This window comes from Hippichthys cyanospilos, chromosome 9, assembly GCF_059441005.1.
Source record: "Hippichthys cyanospilos isolate Australia breed blue-spotted pipefish chromosome 9, RoL_Hcya_1.0, whole genome shotgun sequence".
Taxonomy (NCBI): Eukaryota; Metazoa; Chordata; class Actinopteri; order Syngnathiformes; family Syngnathidae; genus Hippichthys; species Hippichthys cyanospilos.
In genome coordinates, this window is record NC_142377.1 from 8,842,149 (window position 1) to 8,860,836 (window position 18,688).

The 18,688-nt window shown below is 39.6% G+C and overlaps 1 protein-coding gene across 9 annotated transcripts in view; it reads right to left on the reverse strand.

Moving 5' to 3' along the window:
- The window catches only part of foxp1b (forkhead box P1b), a 163,252-nt gene that overhangs the window by 42,279 nt on the left and 102,285 nt on the right, over positions 1-18,688 (reverse strand). For 7 of the 9 annotated variants that reach the window (XR_015866611.1, XM_088423665.1, XM_088423659.1 and 4 more), the window contains 3 exons: positions 12,893-13,030; positions 12,716-12,805; positions 8,867-9,017 (listed from right to left, as the gene is read on the reverse strand). Coding sequence is in view for 8 of the 9 variants with exons in the window: in XM_088423665.1 (XP_088279791.1) it covers positions 8,867-9,017; positions 12,716-12,805; positions 12,893-13,030 (379 nt within the window). In the remaining variant the exon portion in view is untranslated. Of the gene's footprint in view, positions 1-8,866; positions 9,018-12,715; positions 12,806-12,892; positions 13,031-16,029; positions 16,071-18,688 lie in introns of those variants that run through there. The other 2 variants (XM_088423663.1, XM_088423660.1) reach the window with 2 other exon arrangements.

The window sequence follows — 18,688 nt, forward strand, 5'->3', positions numbered from 1 at the left end:
TCGTGAATGCGTGCAACGCGCGCAGAAGCCTTAGGTGAGATCATCACGCTGTATACATATATTAATATTGAGTGACATAATCTACTGTACAGTTGCATTAAATAACAAATACAAAGGGTAAATGACTTTTACCTTTGTAAAGATGTGACTTGGGCTGAGATAAGCAGAGATGAGCAGAGATGAATGCTCGAAGTCAATACGGTAAATCAGATATGCTATTGGTCTTACAGTGTCACAGTAACTTTTTCAGTCAGGGTTTTCTCTACTTCCTTCCATCCCAACCAGCTGTGCCATCAAGCTAGATAAAGGCGTTCGGCCAATAGCATATTGGCACTTCTGTGATTGACGTGTGACGCCGGCCAGTGAGTGAGACCGGATGACCTTAATCGACCAATAGCATATTGGCGTCTCCTTGACTGACTGATAATTATTCGCACTTTTTTTTTAAACGGTTGGAATGTATTGACAATTAATTAAAAAAAACACACATTTAAACCAATGACAATTCTTTGTCCTGCAATCGGCACATTTAATTTCATGTCAGCTGTTTTTCCCTTTAGCTGTACAAACACTACACTTAAATGGTAATATATTTAGACACCGTGAGTGAGACAGTCAGTGTGAGGTTGTAAGACCAATAGCGTTCACGTATCTGTTAATGATTGTAGATGCTGCTATTCACCAACTGCTGAATATGTTGACGCAGTTAGGCGAGAACATTTATACATACTCAATGGCTGGCTTGGCGGAATGCTCGTAAGGCGAGCGGTTTGCTCGTAAGCGGAGGACAAAAATCTCCCTGATCCACGCTCATAAGGCGAATTGTTCGCAAATCAGGGTGCTCGTAAGCCGGGGGCTGACTGTAATTAACAAATTCAATCCCAAATGTGGATTTGTACTTCTTCACAAAGTTCAGTATTATTATTTTTTCATATTATGGTAAAAGAAGGTCTCACAAATATTTTTCAAAATAAATCAATAAATAAATACAGTACCTTAGACCGAATTCATCAGACTCTTGAAAGCTACGTAAAAATATGTCTTTGGGATTGAATGAGTTGTGTACGAAAGACTTTAGGGCACATACTAAATCAATCGATTACATTAGGGACTAATTCCCCAAATATAAGATGTACCTGTGTCAAAGACGCATAATTTTGGGGTCAAATTCCGTTATTTTCGATGTTAGCGTCTATAAGACGCACCAACACTTTGGCAGCAAAACGGTCTTTATCTCATCTTTCGTAAACTCTACATACTTTCCCGAGTTTATATCTTTAAGTCGTACATTCGTTGGCACGTTACTTTATAGCGCGTTTCAGATTTCCCACATTCCCACGGTCGATGAACGCATCACCAGTAACAACCTCAGCTAAGCTGCTGAAGTTACCGTAATCATACGGACGGTATAAAAATGCACATCTGCGGATCAAAACCCCGCTTATGTGGCTGACAAATCAATCTTCCTTGAACTGTGTTGAATTAAAAAAAAACATGAAAAAATTTAAGTCACCGTTTATTCGACGCACCCATAGTTTTGGCCTTCATTTTGAGGGAAAAAATGCGTGTCTTATATTTGGGGAATTACGGTAATTAAAAACTAAAATAATTGATTACTTTGGGTATTAAAGCTCTAAAGTAATTAATCACTTTGAAAACTTATGTAATCAATTACTAATTGAACCAAAGTAGTATGAGAAAGTACTAAATTAGTGATTTACTAAAGTAATTATTGTAGTACTAACTTAGTAACCAAATTGATTGATATAAGTACCCAGGGTTGAATGTCGGGACTCTTAAAACAAAACCAAAAAAATCATAAAAACGTCTTTGGTACTGAACGAGTTAATACGGTCGCCGGTTTTTTATCATGCAAATGACCTGCTTGCTCATTTACAATGACATGATCAAAAGTTCCGTTGAGGTTACCGTGTTCTAAAATGAGATTTGAAGCCAAAAGTTCTTTTTTTTGTGTTATTCTTTTGGAAAAGAAAGAGAAGGTCACCGTTGATGCTTGTGTCCTGCACTTAGACAGCGGGAACAATCATTTTCCCCCCACTTGGTGCCCGGTGACAGTGGGCGATGTATTTTTAGCCGATGCGCTTGACAGGGCGGCCCACACCGGCTCAATTACCGAGCGGTCCTGGTGACCCCGACACCACTGTTTACTCGGATGAAAGCGCGATGGATGAAGGAGGCTGATGAAAGGGGATAGTTGGGCAATAATTCAAAATATATTGTGATAGGCACCTAATCGATATCAATATGAACTCATTCAATCCCAAAGACGGATTTATACGTCTTTACGAAGTCCAGGTATTTCATCCCGGGTACAAATTTATAGGGTGCAGGAGGGTCTCAAAATACTTTTCCGAGAAAATAAATAAATAGATTAAGTACCTGGGATTTAATGTGTAAGATTCGTTAAAGATACGTAAAAATACATTTTTGGGATTGAATGGGTAAATTGCATACAATGTATTAGAAACACGAGATTAGAAAGCAAATTCCAACCCCGTCATTCAATGTTCTGTATGACAAACTTTTTTTCATCTTTTATTTGACATTCATATGAAGAACAGCGTATACCTGATAAGGCACTGCAAATTTTTGAGAAAATTTGACCCCTTTAAGTGCATCTTATAGTCCAAAAATAACGACATATATTTTTTAATACATCACTTATTGTAGATAATCTGATTTTCAAATATAACATTTTTTTTCTGACTATAAGGTAAACTGGATTTTATGACACTAACCCTAACCGTTGGCGAACAGGTATAATGTTAGAAACGTTTATACGTTTAGGGAAAAAACAAACCAGTCAAGCAAATGCGTCAAAATTATTCAACTTCGATTTGACGTTATGATAAAGCAAAGCTTATTGTGTAAAAACTACGGTATCTAAACTCGCCCTTGAAATGAAATTTTTAAATAGTGAAACACTTGGCAACCGTATCGGGATGACCTATTACGTCTTGTATTGTGAAATGTTTTGCTGAATTGAGTAAAAAGCAGACGGGGACAGTGGAGCTTCGACAACCCTGAAGCGAACACGAGAGTATGAGCTCAGTTGTCCCTCACGAGCAAGAAAAGTCAATCTTTGTTGTCTGAGTTTACTATTTACAGTCCAGTTCGGGCTTGTCTTAGTTTTTTTTTTAATCGATTTCTCTGACACCTATAAGAGAGAAGGGAGTGGGACCGAAGATGTTTCTTTGAGAATTTGATCCCTCAGCATTTTGCCGGCACCCTTAACCATAAAACTTCAGCGAGGGCTCCGGCTCGTGATTTCCTATAAATGACAATAAAACGTCACTCCACAAATTCCTCCGAGCACCTTATCTTTTATGTTTGAACAATCGAGTTGCTTTTGCAGATGTCTCCATCTGATTACAGCGGGACTTAATGACATTGATGGGCAAAATCCTCTTTCTTGGTTCGGCGGTTTGTCCGTCTTGCAAACGCCGGATTGGTTTATCTTTCCTCTTTCCATTTTTCAACGCAACTATTCCGCTCATTACAATAGGAAAATACAGACAAGGCCGTAAAAAATGCATGTTGTTGGGACACTTGATTGATCACCGGCCTCCCAACTCAATTTTACCCCGGCAGGTAGCTCGGGCGGCGAGACGGGCCGGACACTTCAACCTCTTCCCGTCCTTGTCCCCCTGTACCCAGGTGACCATGTTCAAGCAAGCAGAAAGTTGATTTAAGGTTCCTAATGACATCAGTTGCAGGCCATCATCCCAGAAATAAAAAATGGCCCCAAGTGCTCTGGGCTCTTTAAAGCGCTCCGTTACTCCTCGCGCACAGTGCCGGCGTCATGGGGGGACACTGACATTGCTATTAGTTTATTGTTCCGTCAGGCTGGGACCTTCCTGCACCCCTGTTTATGTTGCAGTAATCACTGGCCTGCTGATATGCACCCCGACGCCTGAAAAATGTCCCGCTTCTTGCCGCGGGAACTATTACCAGTAACCTCGAGCTGGATGTATCAATCACTGCCAGGTGGGCCGTATTCCCCGCCGCTGTCCCCGATGCGCCGGCCGCTTTATGGCCGGCCGCGTTCTTTGCTTTCGCATCCGCCGCAAATTTGTCTTGTCGCCGTCCCGCCGGCCTCTCGGAGACAACTTAAATGATGTGGCGCGGCGAGCGGCGCAAGCTCCGAGGAGCCCGTTTTAGCGCGTTTTGCATAGAAATGAAAACGCGATTTCCAAAACTTCAGCCGCATGAGCGCAAAACAAGCCGTAACTCCCTTATCGGGTCAAGAGGACGCGTTTGTGCAAATGTGTGTGTGAGATGGGGGGGAGGGGGGGTTGGCTTTTATCCTTCCGAGCAAATTGTTATAATTTATAACAGATAGCGTCTAACTGCTTCCAAGACTTTGAACATTAACGTCAAAAGAATTTACGGCTACAGAAACGGATAATACGGAGGATGCCCAAATTGTGTTTGACTCAAATATGTTATCTACAGGCTTACACTAAATTTCAGCAGACGATTGGAAAGCATTAATTATATCGTCTTAGAAGGACTTTTTTATTTTTTTTTTTAAGGAGCAGATGATACAAAAACACATTAACCCAAACATAAGCTTTAAACATTTCTTGTTTTTTTGTGGTCAGAGTTGAATCCCAAATTATTTTAAAACTAGCCAAACTGACGGTGAATTATTACCTTTTGAAATATTTATTGAAGCAATATTCAAATGGTGGTACATGAGATTTTTTTTGACGGGAACAGCATGTTTTCAAACTAAGAGCAAATTAACTTCAACATGAAGCAATATTTTCCTTAATTTTCTGTTATACAGATGTGAATTCTCATTAATAACGACTTTTTTAATAACACATTTTTTGGCAGAAGAGATAAGAATAAAAGCTAATATGACAAAAATATATCTCCTGAAATTGCAGAATAATATTCTCAATGTAAGGGCAAATCAGTTACAACATGAAAAAATCACTGATAAATTGTGATAAGGTGACTAAATGCTGTATGATATTGTTAAAGTTTAGTGACACAATTTTCTGGCACATGAGCCCGAAATAAATATAAATTACGGTTTGAGTCATTTTTTCCCCCCTTTCCAAAATGCTTTACGCTGGTTAGTTGATATTTGGCAGAAAAAGTATTTCACATCGGGTCATCTTTGAAAAAAGATTGAGCAAAACGTATTTAACTGATACAAGAAGTGAATAAAAATGTATAGTGTAAACATGTATTAGAATACAGAATATTAAAAAAGCATATTTATATTAAAAAAATAAAATAAATGTACACCATGCACATATATTTGTTACTATCACTTCACACTGTTAGAATAATACCTGTCCCTGCTTTGAAAATTTGGAGGGACATTCTTCATCAACTACTGCATACATTAAAAATTACACAATAACAAGAAAGAGAGCGGCAAATATTTGTTTTTAAATTAAGAGCAAATTAATTGGAACATGCAGCAAGTTACTGCTTAACTGCATTATACAGACTAAACGCCGCACCTTAGTTTTTTTTACTAATGCGTAATGTCATAAGTGACACAATTTTCCGGCAGACAAGATATATTTTACACTCGCTCACTCTTTTTGTTACATTTCTGCATAATTTCGATCAATTAATAAAAAATTAAAAAAGAAAAACATCACACCATGGCATTTACTTTGAATTTGGACATATTTTGCATACTTTGAACCAATGAACAGTACTTTGCTAATACTTGTGAAAAAAATGTATTGCACCCTTCAAGCAACAGCTTTACAAAATAATTGTATTGATAGCAATATATTCTAATGAGCAAAAGAAAAGTGAGATAGCCACGCCAATTTCTTACGCCTGAGTTTAAGTCCACCATCAGCCGAACCCAGCTCGAGCAAATCAAGTCATCGCTGGCGACGCAAGCGCTAAACGCAAGGCGAATATCGTCGATTAGATCACAGCAGCGTAGGCCGGGCCCGCCCATGCGCGAAAGGGTTAAGTGATGTGGAAAACGCAAAGGTCATCAATAACTTCAAACAGTCAAGCAGAAAATGTGGTGAATAGGAAGACGAACGGGGAAACACGAGCTTAAGTCATGTAGCAGCTGGCGGCGAGTAAAACGTCAATGGGTTGGGGGGACCGCGGCTTGTCTGAGTAAAAAAAAAAAAAAAAAAAAGAATAAGGCTGACATCACCTGTGCTCAAGGCTCAGGTAGCGACCAATCAATCACGATTCAGGTTATGATTATCACATGACCAACAGATGAACCATGATTGGTCGTTACCCAAGCCTTGAGCACAGGTGATATCCTTTTCAGTGGACAGCAAGTGGCAAAATGTGATTTTTTTTTTCTTTTATGTGATTAATGTACATGACAAATAGTATGACATTAAATTGATTATAAACAAAAAAAATATACGTTTAAAAGCAATGTAACAAGATGGTGTTAACCTCGGAATTCTCTAAAACAAAACCACACTACAAAACAATTTAGGAAAAATATGCTTTCTGATCCGATTAATTTGCTCTCAATTTGAGAAAAAATGTACTGTTCCTATGAACACAAAAAAAGAAGGGTCTTAAGGGTCTTAAAAATGTTCTGTTTTATTTCTGGCTCAACTATTCGAAAACTGCATCACTAATGAAAGTGCTTCTGTTGAGATTTATAAAAAAGTACATCAGTACAACTTATTTTGTCACGATAACTCAGAAATGAGTTGCTGCATGTTCTTTTTAATTTGTTATTAATTTGAAAAATCTATTCAGCCATTCCAGAAGATTGTGTCGGTCAAATAATGTGTTCTTAATAACGATTTGAATTTGTTGATTTGAAACTCTAAAACACCACAAAACAATTTAGGAAAAAGATGCTTTCGGATCCAATTAATTTGCTCTCAATTTGAACACAAAAATAGGAGGGTCTTAAAATGTTCTGTTTTATTTCTGGCTCAACTCTTTGAAAATTGCAACTTTTAGTCATAATAAACAACTTAGTAATGAGTTGCTGCATGTTCTATTTAATTTGCCCTTAATTTGAAAAATCTAGTCAGCCATTCTGGAAGATAGACCGTATCATTTTATGTCTGGTGAATAAAGACGTTATTTATAACGACTTGAACCCCGTACGAAACTTTAAAACACAACAACGCAATTTAGGGAAAACATGCTTTGCGATCCAATTAATTTGCTCTCAATTTGAAAAAAAAATGCATTGTTCCTGTCACTGCATTAAATTAGATTATTTGATACCCGGTGTTAAAATCTCACATACCCCATTTGACACCCACAGTTTCGAGAAGCGCAGCATAGGTTTACGTGCCTGATGACACAGTCCAAACAGGATGTAGCGGGACTGTTGCAAAAGCCAGTAAAAGTACAGTATCTGTCCGTATCAGCCGTGCGGCGCTTTACTCAAAGGGTGTGTGTTTGTTTGCCAGACATCTGACACAAAGCAATTGTGCAAAGCATACTCAACAACACAGCGGCGGCAGCGGCAGCTCCACGCCCGTGCCCACGGCAATTGCCTGCGAGCGGATGAGTGATTCCATACCCAGTCCAAACAATAACAGCACTGTACAAACGTGTTTGTGTGTGCCTATTACCTAAGCACCTCCGAACCCTCCTGTTTTTAATCACCCTTATCTTGTTATTTCAAAAGTGTTTGCCTTAGCCGGGAATGAATAGTGAATGTCATGTTCTGAAATGCTGTCTTTTGTCACAAGGCCACCACTCCTTAACAAATAAGAAAAGAATAAATAAAGACGCAAAATTGTTAGCCAAACAGACGTACTGGCTCCCGGACATGCAAACACGCCGACACTTTAGGAATGACAAAATCAGCCTGGCCGGAGTTCTTTGCAATGCAGCTGCTTATAGAGCTGCTTCATTTCTTTTCAGATTTTCAAAAAAAAAAAAAACTAAAAACACAAAAATAGAAAATTGGGAATGTCACCAAATGGTACCAAACTATCCAAAGAGATTTTGCTTTTGGGCCATATCGCCACAGCCCTAATACACATGAGCCACTTAAAAATACAGTGGTCCCCCTTGTTACGAGATTAATCCGTTCCGCGGTTGGGCTCCTAAGGCCAGTTCATCGTATGGCGGGCAATCCAAATGTTAAATAGCTAATGCGTTTAGAACCCCAGGTAAAAACATCAAAATTGTACATACATATTAAAGATTGGTACCAAAATAGTATAGTAAGTGCTACCAATTGTTAATATACGTGTACAATCAGAAAACATCATGAATAAAAAATATAGAAAGAATTTATTTACCTTTGGGTGGCGCTTGTTATGCCCATATTCCCTAGTAAGGCTAGCCTTGGCTAGGCTAGCTTTGTATTTCTTGATTATCTCCAGCTTTGTTTCCATATAAATCATCTTCTTACTTCTATCTTCAACATCACTCACAATCTTGGGACCCATGGCTAACCCTTTCCACTTTGCGATAGAACAAAGCTTTACTGTTCCGCCATTTTGTAACAAGTGAGGCCAACCAATAGCAGACCAGCATTGTAGTGACGCGTTGCATGGAGGCACTGACAGAAAATAAGTGCAATTACCTAAAAATGCCTGCAAATGGAAACAAAACAACACAAATACAGCCAAGCCCCTAACGTCATGACAGTTGTTGTTTTTTTTTTTTTTTGCAAATCCCAGAAAGTACCGTAAAGAGGGGACAAAAAACTCAGTATTCCACATCGCAACATGAAAAAAACATAAGCCAGGGACGCTGTAACACGGGGGTCCACTGTATCTTTAAACAAAATGGCACTCAATTAAAATGAATGTCTACAATCAATAACCATCTGGGTCCCACATAATGACATTTGATCCATTTTGAGAAAGCTAATCACGAAATTTGGGCGTTTAAGTGTACCAACCGTGCGTGAGGGGCTGCAGCGGCAGGGCCGTTTGTCCGGGCTGAATGGTGAGCAGCCCTTGCCTCTGAAGGTTGAGCAGATGCTGCTGCTGGACCTGCTGGACTTGCAGGAGCTGCTGTTGGAAGGCCAACTGCTGGGCTGACACCTGCTGCTGAAGACACACATGCATACTTTTAAAAAACACCCAAGCAAAATAGCCAGTCTTCATATTTAAAGCGCTTTTCATTTCCAATACCGCCTCAATTCAAAAGTGTGGATCCAATAATAGAATACAATGGACCAAACGCTTCATCTTTTATGACCGCCGCTAAAAAGCTTCCTCTACTTGTCCACGAAATATTTCAGAGAACCAGTTTTGCCAACAGTATGGATCCGAGCTTTGTTTGCAATCGATAAAACAAACACACACGGGTGTACCTGGCCGATGATGGAGAAAGCGGAAGGAGAAACGGGGGCACTAAAAAGTCGTGCCAAGCTGTGAACCGCACCTACTTAGCTAACACAGGATTCATCACACTTTGTTGACTTCTCACAACTTGACTGCATATAAAACAAGTCTCCATGGGAAGCAGCTGCCAGCTCTCTTGTTGACAGCTCGGAAATTAACGACAGATAAAATGGTTACGGAAAGAGTGTAACGCCCCTCCTACTCCGACGCCTTTTGGACTTTACCATTAGTTTGGATAAAATGACACAAGGGCAAACTCATTGGGTTGATAAGGTTTCAAGATTTTATTTTCGTGTGCATGGTAATATCACACAATTAAATTCTGATTCTGTTCACATCCCGGAGCACACTAGATTCCATAATCGAGCAAATAATAAGGTAGGCAATAAAAAAAATCTAAAAAAATATTTGACTGAGAACGATAAATTTGACGATTTGTCGACTAGTTGTTTATGAACTTATTTGTTGTCGCTTTGATTTAATAATTTTCATCTAAAATCATAGAACTCCATTTCTATCCACTCGATGCCCATTTTTTTTTTTTTTTTTTTTTGTGCTTGCTCCAGTGATGGACTTTCCTCATGCACATTTTCCAATGTTATTTGTTTTCAAATATTAGGATAGAAGAGTGTTTGATAAATGTCCCATTCAATTCCAAAGACGTAATCATACATCACAGAATCCAGACTTTCACTCATGTAATTATTTACAGTATTCTTCTTTCAAATATTATGATAAAAGAATGTCTGAAAATACACTAGCAGACACAGAATGAGTCATACTAAAAAAAACAACACAAAAATGAAATACCAACTGTGTTAGGCTGTGTACATTCATTTACATCTATCACGCCAGCCTATACGGAGCACTCGGCTAACTCATGCTAGCTGCAGCTATAATGAAACCTGGTTTGTTAGTGTAATGAAGTATTGAGGATTGAACGCAATATTAAAACGACGTCGGATTATTTATTTCACGGTCAGGCTGCCGGCAACAACTTCAAAACAAAAGCATACCAAGGCGATGTTGTCCGTATATTTTTTGGTAAACCAAGGTTTATTTTGACATCGGCCTACTTACCGCAACAATCGTTGCTGCGATTGGCTTGACGTATTTTTTCTGACGTGTACACTAATAGGCAGATATTTGGGGAGAGAATAAACGCCTCCAGTATTTCATTTGAACCGAGTAACTCGAAATACCCGAGAGCTCGTTTCAGCCCCAATCACGCCTACTTTTGGTGATTAGCCCACTAGCAAAATAATCGTTTGTGGCAGCCCTAGTAACGAACAGTAGCTATAGAAGAAATGTGTGATCTCCTCCGAAAGATGAAATGAGAAAGACATGACAAGAGGCCCAGAGAGGATTCTGGGATGCGGACGGCCTGTGATTTTCTATGATCTGCCTGATTAATTGAAAGGTGGTCTGCTTCTCATTTTCATTAGCATGAGAGAACTTCCTTGTTTCTTTAGTGCTTTGCCCTCTGCTAGTTCCTCACTGACAGTCTGTTACAAAGAAATTGTGCTACGGGGGTGGGAGTTCACAGGGAACGACGCCTTTCATCAAAACTCTTAATAAATAGAAGTTGGCTTCTCCGGGAAGAAAAAAAGAGAAAGAACCAAACACTGAGTATTGCAAATTAATTTAACTCTCTCTCCCCTTGTTGCATGTTTTATCTTCCGGACCGGAGGGGGGGGGCGGGATGCAGACATTAAAAACAGTTCCAACAGCCCAAATAAGAGGTTAACAAGAAGTGGCACAAGGGAGAGAAAAATATCGTCCCTGGCAAATGATAAAAAGTGGCACTGGCAGGCCTTTATTGTGGGGCTTCAAATATAAAGTTAAAGATCTTAAAAAAAACGAAATTTTGATGTCTTTACGATTTAAAAAATAAGGGGGGGGGCACAAAGCAACAACAGGGGGTTATTGTCTGGCAGCCACTAGGGAGTCGCAGCATAATTCTTATTCTGTCTTTTGATGGCGTCGAAATGCCACAGAGGGAAAAAGAAAAAGACAGCAGAAAAGCCTCACGGGGCTGCATCTATTTCCTGTGATCATACATAATATGCTTCAAAAGTTATTTTTTCTTCTATTCTGGTGCTCCATTCAAATGATCAATTGCCCCTGCTTGGCTCCCCCGCCCCTTTCCTTTTGTCTCACTTGCTCCTCTTGTGTTTACATCAGATGCGACTTAGTGACAGGCCCGACGTGAGGCCGAGGAGCCGCGCTGTCACGTTGATTTATGGGCGCATCACGCCACAACTTGTCCAAACTGAAGCCCGCAGTTCATTAATTAGGGAGCTTCGACTTTGAAGCCGCCGGCTCTGACGGCGCCGACGCTTTCCACGCGGCCTTCCTCTGCAAACGCTCGACGGGGACCGGGGAAAATTCCCTGATTTGTCTTTGAACTTCTTCTGACCGCGCAATAATTTGCTTTGTCCGTAGCCATGCCCGTATCCGCCAATCATTAGCACGCATTAAGCTGCCGCTTGCCTCGTTGTACCGGGAAGGGGGGGGGGGGGGGGGCAGAAGAAAAGGGCAAACGGGAACGATGGGGGGGTGGACTAAAAACCTTTACACGGACAACAAAGCTGGGAGCGCTCGCTGTGCTGATATCTCACAATTACATGCCTTCTCATCCGCTGCCATTTCCATGTTAATTACCAAGAAAAGCCGCTCAGATTTATATGCGCCGTGTTCTTGCCCCCCCCCCCCCCCCCTCCAACTACGCCTTTCGTTAACACAACACTCTCAGGAGCACTCATGTCTTTGTTGCATATTACGCTTGTTTATGAGCACGCAAGTTTTTGGCTGGCAATCTTGTTCGAACGTACTTGCAATGACGTTTAAACTTGTGGGCGAAAGGCTAAAAACAGCAATTTTCACACTTCGCAGTCAAGGACTATTTTTTTTAGACGGATACAGTACAACTACTCAATTGTTGTGCAATAACTGATACTGTTGCCAGGGACGTATTTTCAGGATTTTTTAAGAGTCATTAAATCCCGGAGGATTTAGAATTAAATCGTTACTGAAGTACATTAAGGACAATAAGGCCCAGATACTTAAATATCAATATGATGTTTCATTATCTGGTATTGAACGTTAGACGTGAAAATACGTCCATGGCATTAAATGAGTTGAGGATCCAAACAAAAGCGGGGCAAATACCATAAGGGGACAGTGAGTGAAATGAAAACGTCTTAAAAGGAAAGTGATTCATTACTCAGTCGTCGCAATTTAACGAAAGAGTCTGACATGCTAATCAGAAGCATGGGTGAACTTGACTCCCCCCACCCTCCTGTTCCGTGCTGAAGGCAGATGGGTTTGAGGGAGGGAGCACGCATGCCTTCCATGCTATCTGCCTGGTCACACTAGCAGTTGGAATGATGTCAGTCTACCTCTTTATTCTGCTTGCTGCCTCCATGCTGTTGGAGGAGCTGGAGGTGGAGCTGTTCCTGCTGCTTCTTGTAGAAATCCTGAAGTTGCTGCTGCAGAAAAGACAGGGAGAAGACGAAAAATATATATGATGAGATTCTTGGAGTTAATGTCGCTTGTGTAGATCACATCACTGATACCTGCTGTAACATGAGGGCCTGCTGCTGCTGGAGAAGAACCTGGAGCTGCTGAGGGCTCAGGACTTGCTGCTGAAGGATTTGCTGCATCTGCTGAGGTGTTATCACTTGAGGTGTCATCATAGCCACTGACACTGGAACCTGTCAAGAAAAAGAAAAGCGCCGGGTTATTCACAGGATGTTGCGTTGGCCGCCACCATATATACATATGTATTAGCGACAAAGCATGCCCATGCTACATTGGAACAATGCTATCATTTTATGCTGTAGGTTTAAACAGCTGTTATTCTTGTCAATTTTTTTCCTTTTATGTCAGGATCAAAATCAGCACTTTTTTTTAAATAGAAAAAAAAATAAAAATGGACAACTTCCCTTTCATTTATGGCCATATCTATTGCTGGTTTACACTCTCTCTCTCTCTTTCTCTATCTCCTTCTGTCTCATATTCTCCGCAGGATGATTTTGTTATGTCAAGTGAAAAAAAAGAGCAGATTTTAATCATTTTTAATGACAAACTTGAAATGTTTTATGACTAATAGTGATGCTGTACTCGTGCTATTTTGGACAGTATTGAATAAAAATCAGTATTAATACAGTATTTAAAAAAAAATCATAAATTTGAAGTTGTTGGTGTATATATATATATATATACACACACATATTAGCCCTTTCAAAGCCCTTTGTTAAAATTTAGATTTAGAATGATGATTACTTTATTATTAATAATGTTTTATGAACAGTTTTGGACCTGTCACGCTGCATTTGTTTTCAGTCCACTATTAACGCTTTATGTGATGTGTTTTTACTAAATTAGGCTTATGTCAGCAGAAATTAAAATTGAGATATTGGTATATTTTAATTCTACACATTAATTGTACATTATACATAATTTAGCTAGTATTTGAATATCATGCAGTAATTTGGTTAAAACCAAGGGGTAGGAAACAATAAATTCTTGAAGTTCTTCCTACTGCTTTTGAACATGTAAACTACTGAACTGCTATATCCATTTATATATGGGACGGCTAAGGCCTGCAGATTATATGGCTAACCACTGTCCCCACAACATCCATCTTGCTTTCAGCAACATCCCTTTATCATGCGCGTAGCCCGCCGACACCACTGAGAACGATGTGCATCTTATGTGCTGCTTTTCGGTGTTACCATTTCTAAAATATGGCAAAAAGGCCACACCTGAGAATGCCAAAGCCGTTACGCACGCAGGCCATGTCATGTGAGAACATTTCATTAGAGTTGCTGTCAAAACTGATCTGTTATTGTGACAATACGGAGTGCCCGGAGGAGGGGCCCGGCTGCCGAACACGCGGGCCTCTAACAAACTCTTGAAAGGTGCAAGTGTGTGGCTCTTCAAAGCCAGTGATTTGTTGTGACACTAAAAAAGGCCCCACAGTTGTCTGCGCGACTTAATTGCTCCTGTGTGGCGGCAAACTCTGCATCCATCTGCATGCCGCCATGTGTATTACCATTAAAAACACCTTTCAATGACACTGGAATGAGAGAATATTTATATTTTTAAACGTTCGAACGTGATTGTGCATCTCTATTTTTCTTTGAATGATGTGTAGCTGTGTGAATGTGCTAAAACAAAATGTTAATGTTTAGCAGCCAAAGGTTACACAATTAGTATCAGAACTTTACGCTAAGATGAAACTTTTGCCTTTTGGGGTATTTTTTCTTTTATTTTTTTGGTCATTTAGAGAACACAACCATGAATAAAATAAAAATAAAAAAACATGAAATATACCGAGGAGGACTGCGCTGTAACGTCACATAAGCTAGTAAGATGTGTGTGCCAAGTCTATAGTCAATGAATGAGATTCAACCTTAATGCAGGACTAACACATTCACACCCCCCCCCAGCGGTCGTTGCAGGGGGTCGAGGAGGAAAATGCAATATTAATCCCCGCCCCCTCCCCATTGTCTTAATATGCAGTTCATCTTGAATTTTGCACATGACTTGTCCTGTCATCTGCATAGAAACCCCCCCCCCCCCCCCCCCCCCCCACCCCCCTTCTAATTCCGTAATTTCACAGTCATTTTCTTACAAGGTCTTTTTTCTCTTGGCATCACTAATCTTTATGAACTATTCTGAAGGTCAAGCAGGCGGTTCAATTTTTCTGACGTGCAAACGTTAAACATGCTGCGTGAAAGTAAGTGATATTTAGCCATTCGTCATGGAAACCGCCATGATTTCATAAATGTGTGTACGTTCTCGTTACAGGACTAAAATTTTGCATATATATATGTATATATATATATATATATATATATATATATATATATATATATAGAGAGAGAGAGAGAGAGAGAGAGAGAGAGAGAGAGATGAGATGGATGGATGATAACTAGCTAGCTGATAGATAGATAGACAGACAGACAGACAGACTGATTGATTGATTGATTGATGCTGGATGGATTTAATAAGATCGCTCGTTAGCAGGACAGACAGATAGATTTACGTGGATATATGTTTAGAGTATACTGTATATGACTGTATATTACAATAATGTTAAATCCCAAGAATGTAGGGGCATGCACCAAATTACTGCTTTTTTTTCCCTTTACACAGCACCTTCCATCAAGAATGAAGCAGACATTGTTTTTTTTTTAAATCTTCCTGTAATTTCCAGCATATGTTTGCATTTTTTGTTTTTGTTGTATTGCCTATCTTATTATTTGCTCGGTTATTGAACGTAGTCTGCTCGGGGAAGCGAAGAGAATACGAATTTCATCGTGTGGTATTACTATGCATACGACAATAAAACTCTTGAATCAGACTCCCGGCAACTGGAGATATTTTAGCATGCTCTGAGCAACAGCCCAACAACAGCCTATTAGAGACTCCCAGTTTTATTACCTATTTATTACCTATATACGACTGAGGTCATTAGCAGCAAGAGGGATTGTACGCTTCTTAACCTATTGATCAATCTAACTACTACCATTTAATCCTGTTCTGAAGGAGTGAAAAGCTGCCTAAAATGTGGCGCTTTTAAAAGCGGGGGCAGTAGCGAGCACTTTAACTAGAAAATATTGCCCTGGCCTCTCTATATCATTTCCATTTAACGCAAACACCAAAACGCCAGTCGCCATTTCCAGTAGTCCTGTATGTCACTCACTTTTATCTCCACGATTAATCCAGATGATTTACAAAAAAAAAAAAAAAAATGTTGCCATCTAAAAATAGACACTGGTCCTGGGCTAATAACGAAAGGGAGTGAATGAGCCCAGCTCCAATCTACTAGCAAATATGAGGGTGTTGATACAAAAAAAAAAAGAGAGGACGTTCTGAGGATGCCAGAAATAGCTGACGTTTATGAATTTCATGAAGGTGTGGCACTCTCCAGGTGCCTCCCATACATAAACATTAAAAGCTTCAACATTCTCGCACAGCTGCAGCCCGACAGAGGCAATATAGTGTATAACCCCAGGCCCGCTGGACAAATACACACACTCATATACGTACACGTTGACACATGCAGATAATGCACACGCACGTCCAACTTCCAAAAAGGTGTCACATTCTGAAACTTCAAAAACGTTCTTGTCTCCAAAAAATGAATCATGATATTTCAAATAAAGCCCGTCGCATGCTAGTAATTTCATTTTAATGACCATGTTTCCGTGAATGAGATCATTTTTTTTCTACCCAAAAGAGGATCAAAAACCAGAGATAAAAAGGTGATACAGGTACGCCTCAGACATTTCATTTGCCGTTTGGCTCCAATTAAAAATAATTATATTTTGAATCTAAATTAACACCGTATAAATTTGCAAAAAAATACATAAAAAACACACCATACAAATACTCTAATAAAATTCAAAACGACTCCAAATACAAATATATTTAAAGAAGCCTAGAAAACCAAGATAAATGTGTATACACTTTGTGTTTAAATGGGCAATTTTGTGGCTTAAAACTGAATTTTGACTCCCTTTTTTTTTTTTTGGCCCACCGTCGGATTTAAACAAACAAGCTGCTCAGCAAAGCGGGTGAGCTCATCCCAACAACAGCTGAGTAGTGTGCCTCACCCTGCTTCTGGCCACCGCTGATGACGGGGTGCACACAGGGCACCCAGCGCCCACACATACACACACTAAGAAAATATTTTGTATTTTCCACTGCAAAACTAGAAAACACTGAAATCATCTAAAATAGTGGGAATAAAAAAAAACCAACATGTTTATTTATTTATTTATTTATCGACAATTATATATTTATTTATGATATGTATTATACTTTATATTTAAAAATACTAAAAAATAAAACATAATATAAATATTTTTACAGGGACAGGGAGACTGACTAAAAAAAATAAAATAATTAAACAAATACAGAGATGTAAAAAATAAGTGACGCCACACCAACACATTTATAGCTGTCCACTGCAAAAAACAAACAAAAAAAAATGCAAATACTTAACTAGTTCAACACTATATGCATCTTTTATCGTTACCCGACAGCGATTTTTGGACGCGCGTTTCTCAGCGGCGCCACGTGATTACGCGACTGACAAGTCTTTGTGAGTCGCCTTATTCGAGTCAATTGAGATTTAATTAAGATCACGGCCTAAAAATCCCTTTCAAATGAAAGTGTCGTCAAAAGACAATGCTTGACATCCTGCTGTTGATTGTTTGTATCATCCGACCAAAGAACACCTAATCCTTGTTTCCATGACGGCAGACGCGAAGAACACAAATCGTGTAGCTTCTCCACTCTTTCGTCTTGATTTTTTTGTTTCTTTCGCATGTTTCCGGCACGAAGTGAACCATCCTCGCCATAGCTCTCCGTCTTTGAACGACAGAAGCACGGATGGGGAAAAAGTTCACACCTCTACCCTGAGAATTCAAAAGCAGCCCATTTAAATCTATTTTTTGAGGAGCAGGTGTGCTAAACGCTATCCCGACAAAGTGGGGACCACCGGTGGCACACACCTTGGCCGGAACGGGTTTGCCGATGTCGTAGTTAAGAAATGACAGGTGCTGGCAGCCCCCCTGGTCTTGACAGGCCACTGCGCAAATAGCGCCCCTGCATGAAAGGGCTAATGCACAACTAATGAACAATAAATCAAGTTTGATTACAAAGTGTCAAGCCAATCAGCTCGCAGCGCGGCTCTCCCAAAGCGGGAGACTCTGCACAGCTGCGCGCCGTTACGCCGCACCTTGACGTCTCCCGTTCTTCGCCTTATCATTTTACGCTCGCCCGTTTTTCCTCATTTGAAAAGTTTGATCCGGTAATTGAAATATTAAGGAAAAGATTGTTTCAGCAGTAGTAATCAATCACACATCTATGTATAACTTTCACAACACTTTTCATAAATATCCCTTTTGTAGTAACTAGGGCCAAGGAAAATCTATTTGATTTATTAAAAAAAGGCATTGACTTTAACCTAAACTTATACATCAAAAATATCTGTTGATAGCATGTGCACAAATAAGTAATGAAAATGTTAGTAAAGATTGTAAACTTGTCTTGTGTGGCTCTTTTACAAAACTTAAATGTTCAAATCATGATTTTTAACCCTTATTTGGTATTTTGATCCTTTTTGGTTCTTGATGATGCAGGAGTGCCACACACTAATCACATACCGCATATAGGCTAAATAAGTCAAATTAATCAAATTGATTCAATGTATTTCACAGTTCTAGTAGTGAGGACGCTTAACATGAACTATGCAAATTGAATAAAAAGAACAACCAGAGCCAACAATCATCCAATCATCAAGCCACAAAAAAACATACTGAAGACATTTCTACAAAATTGCAGCTTTGGCACGG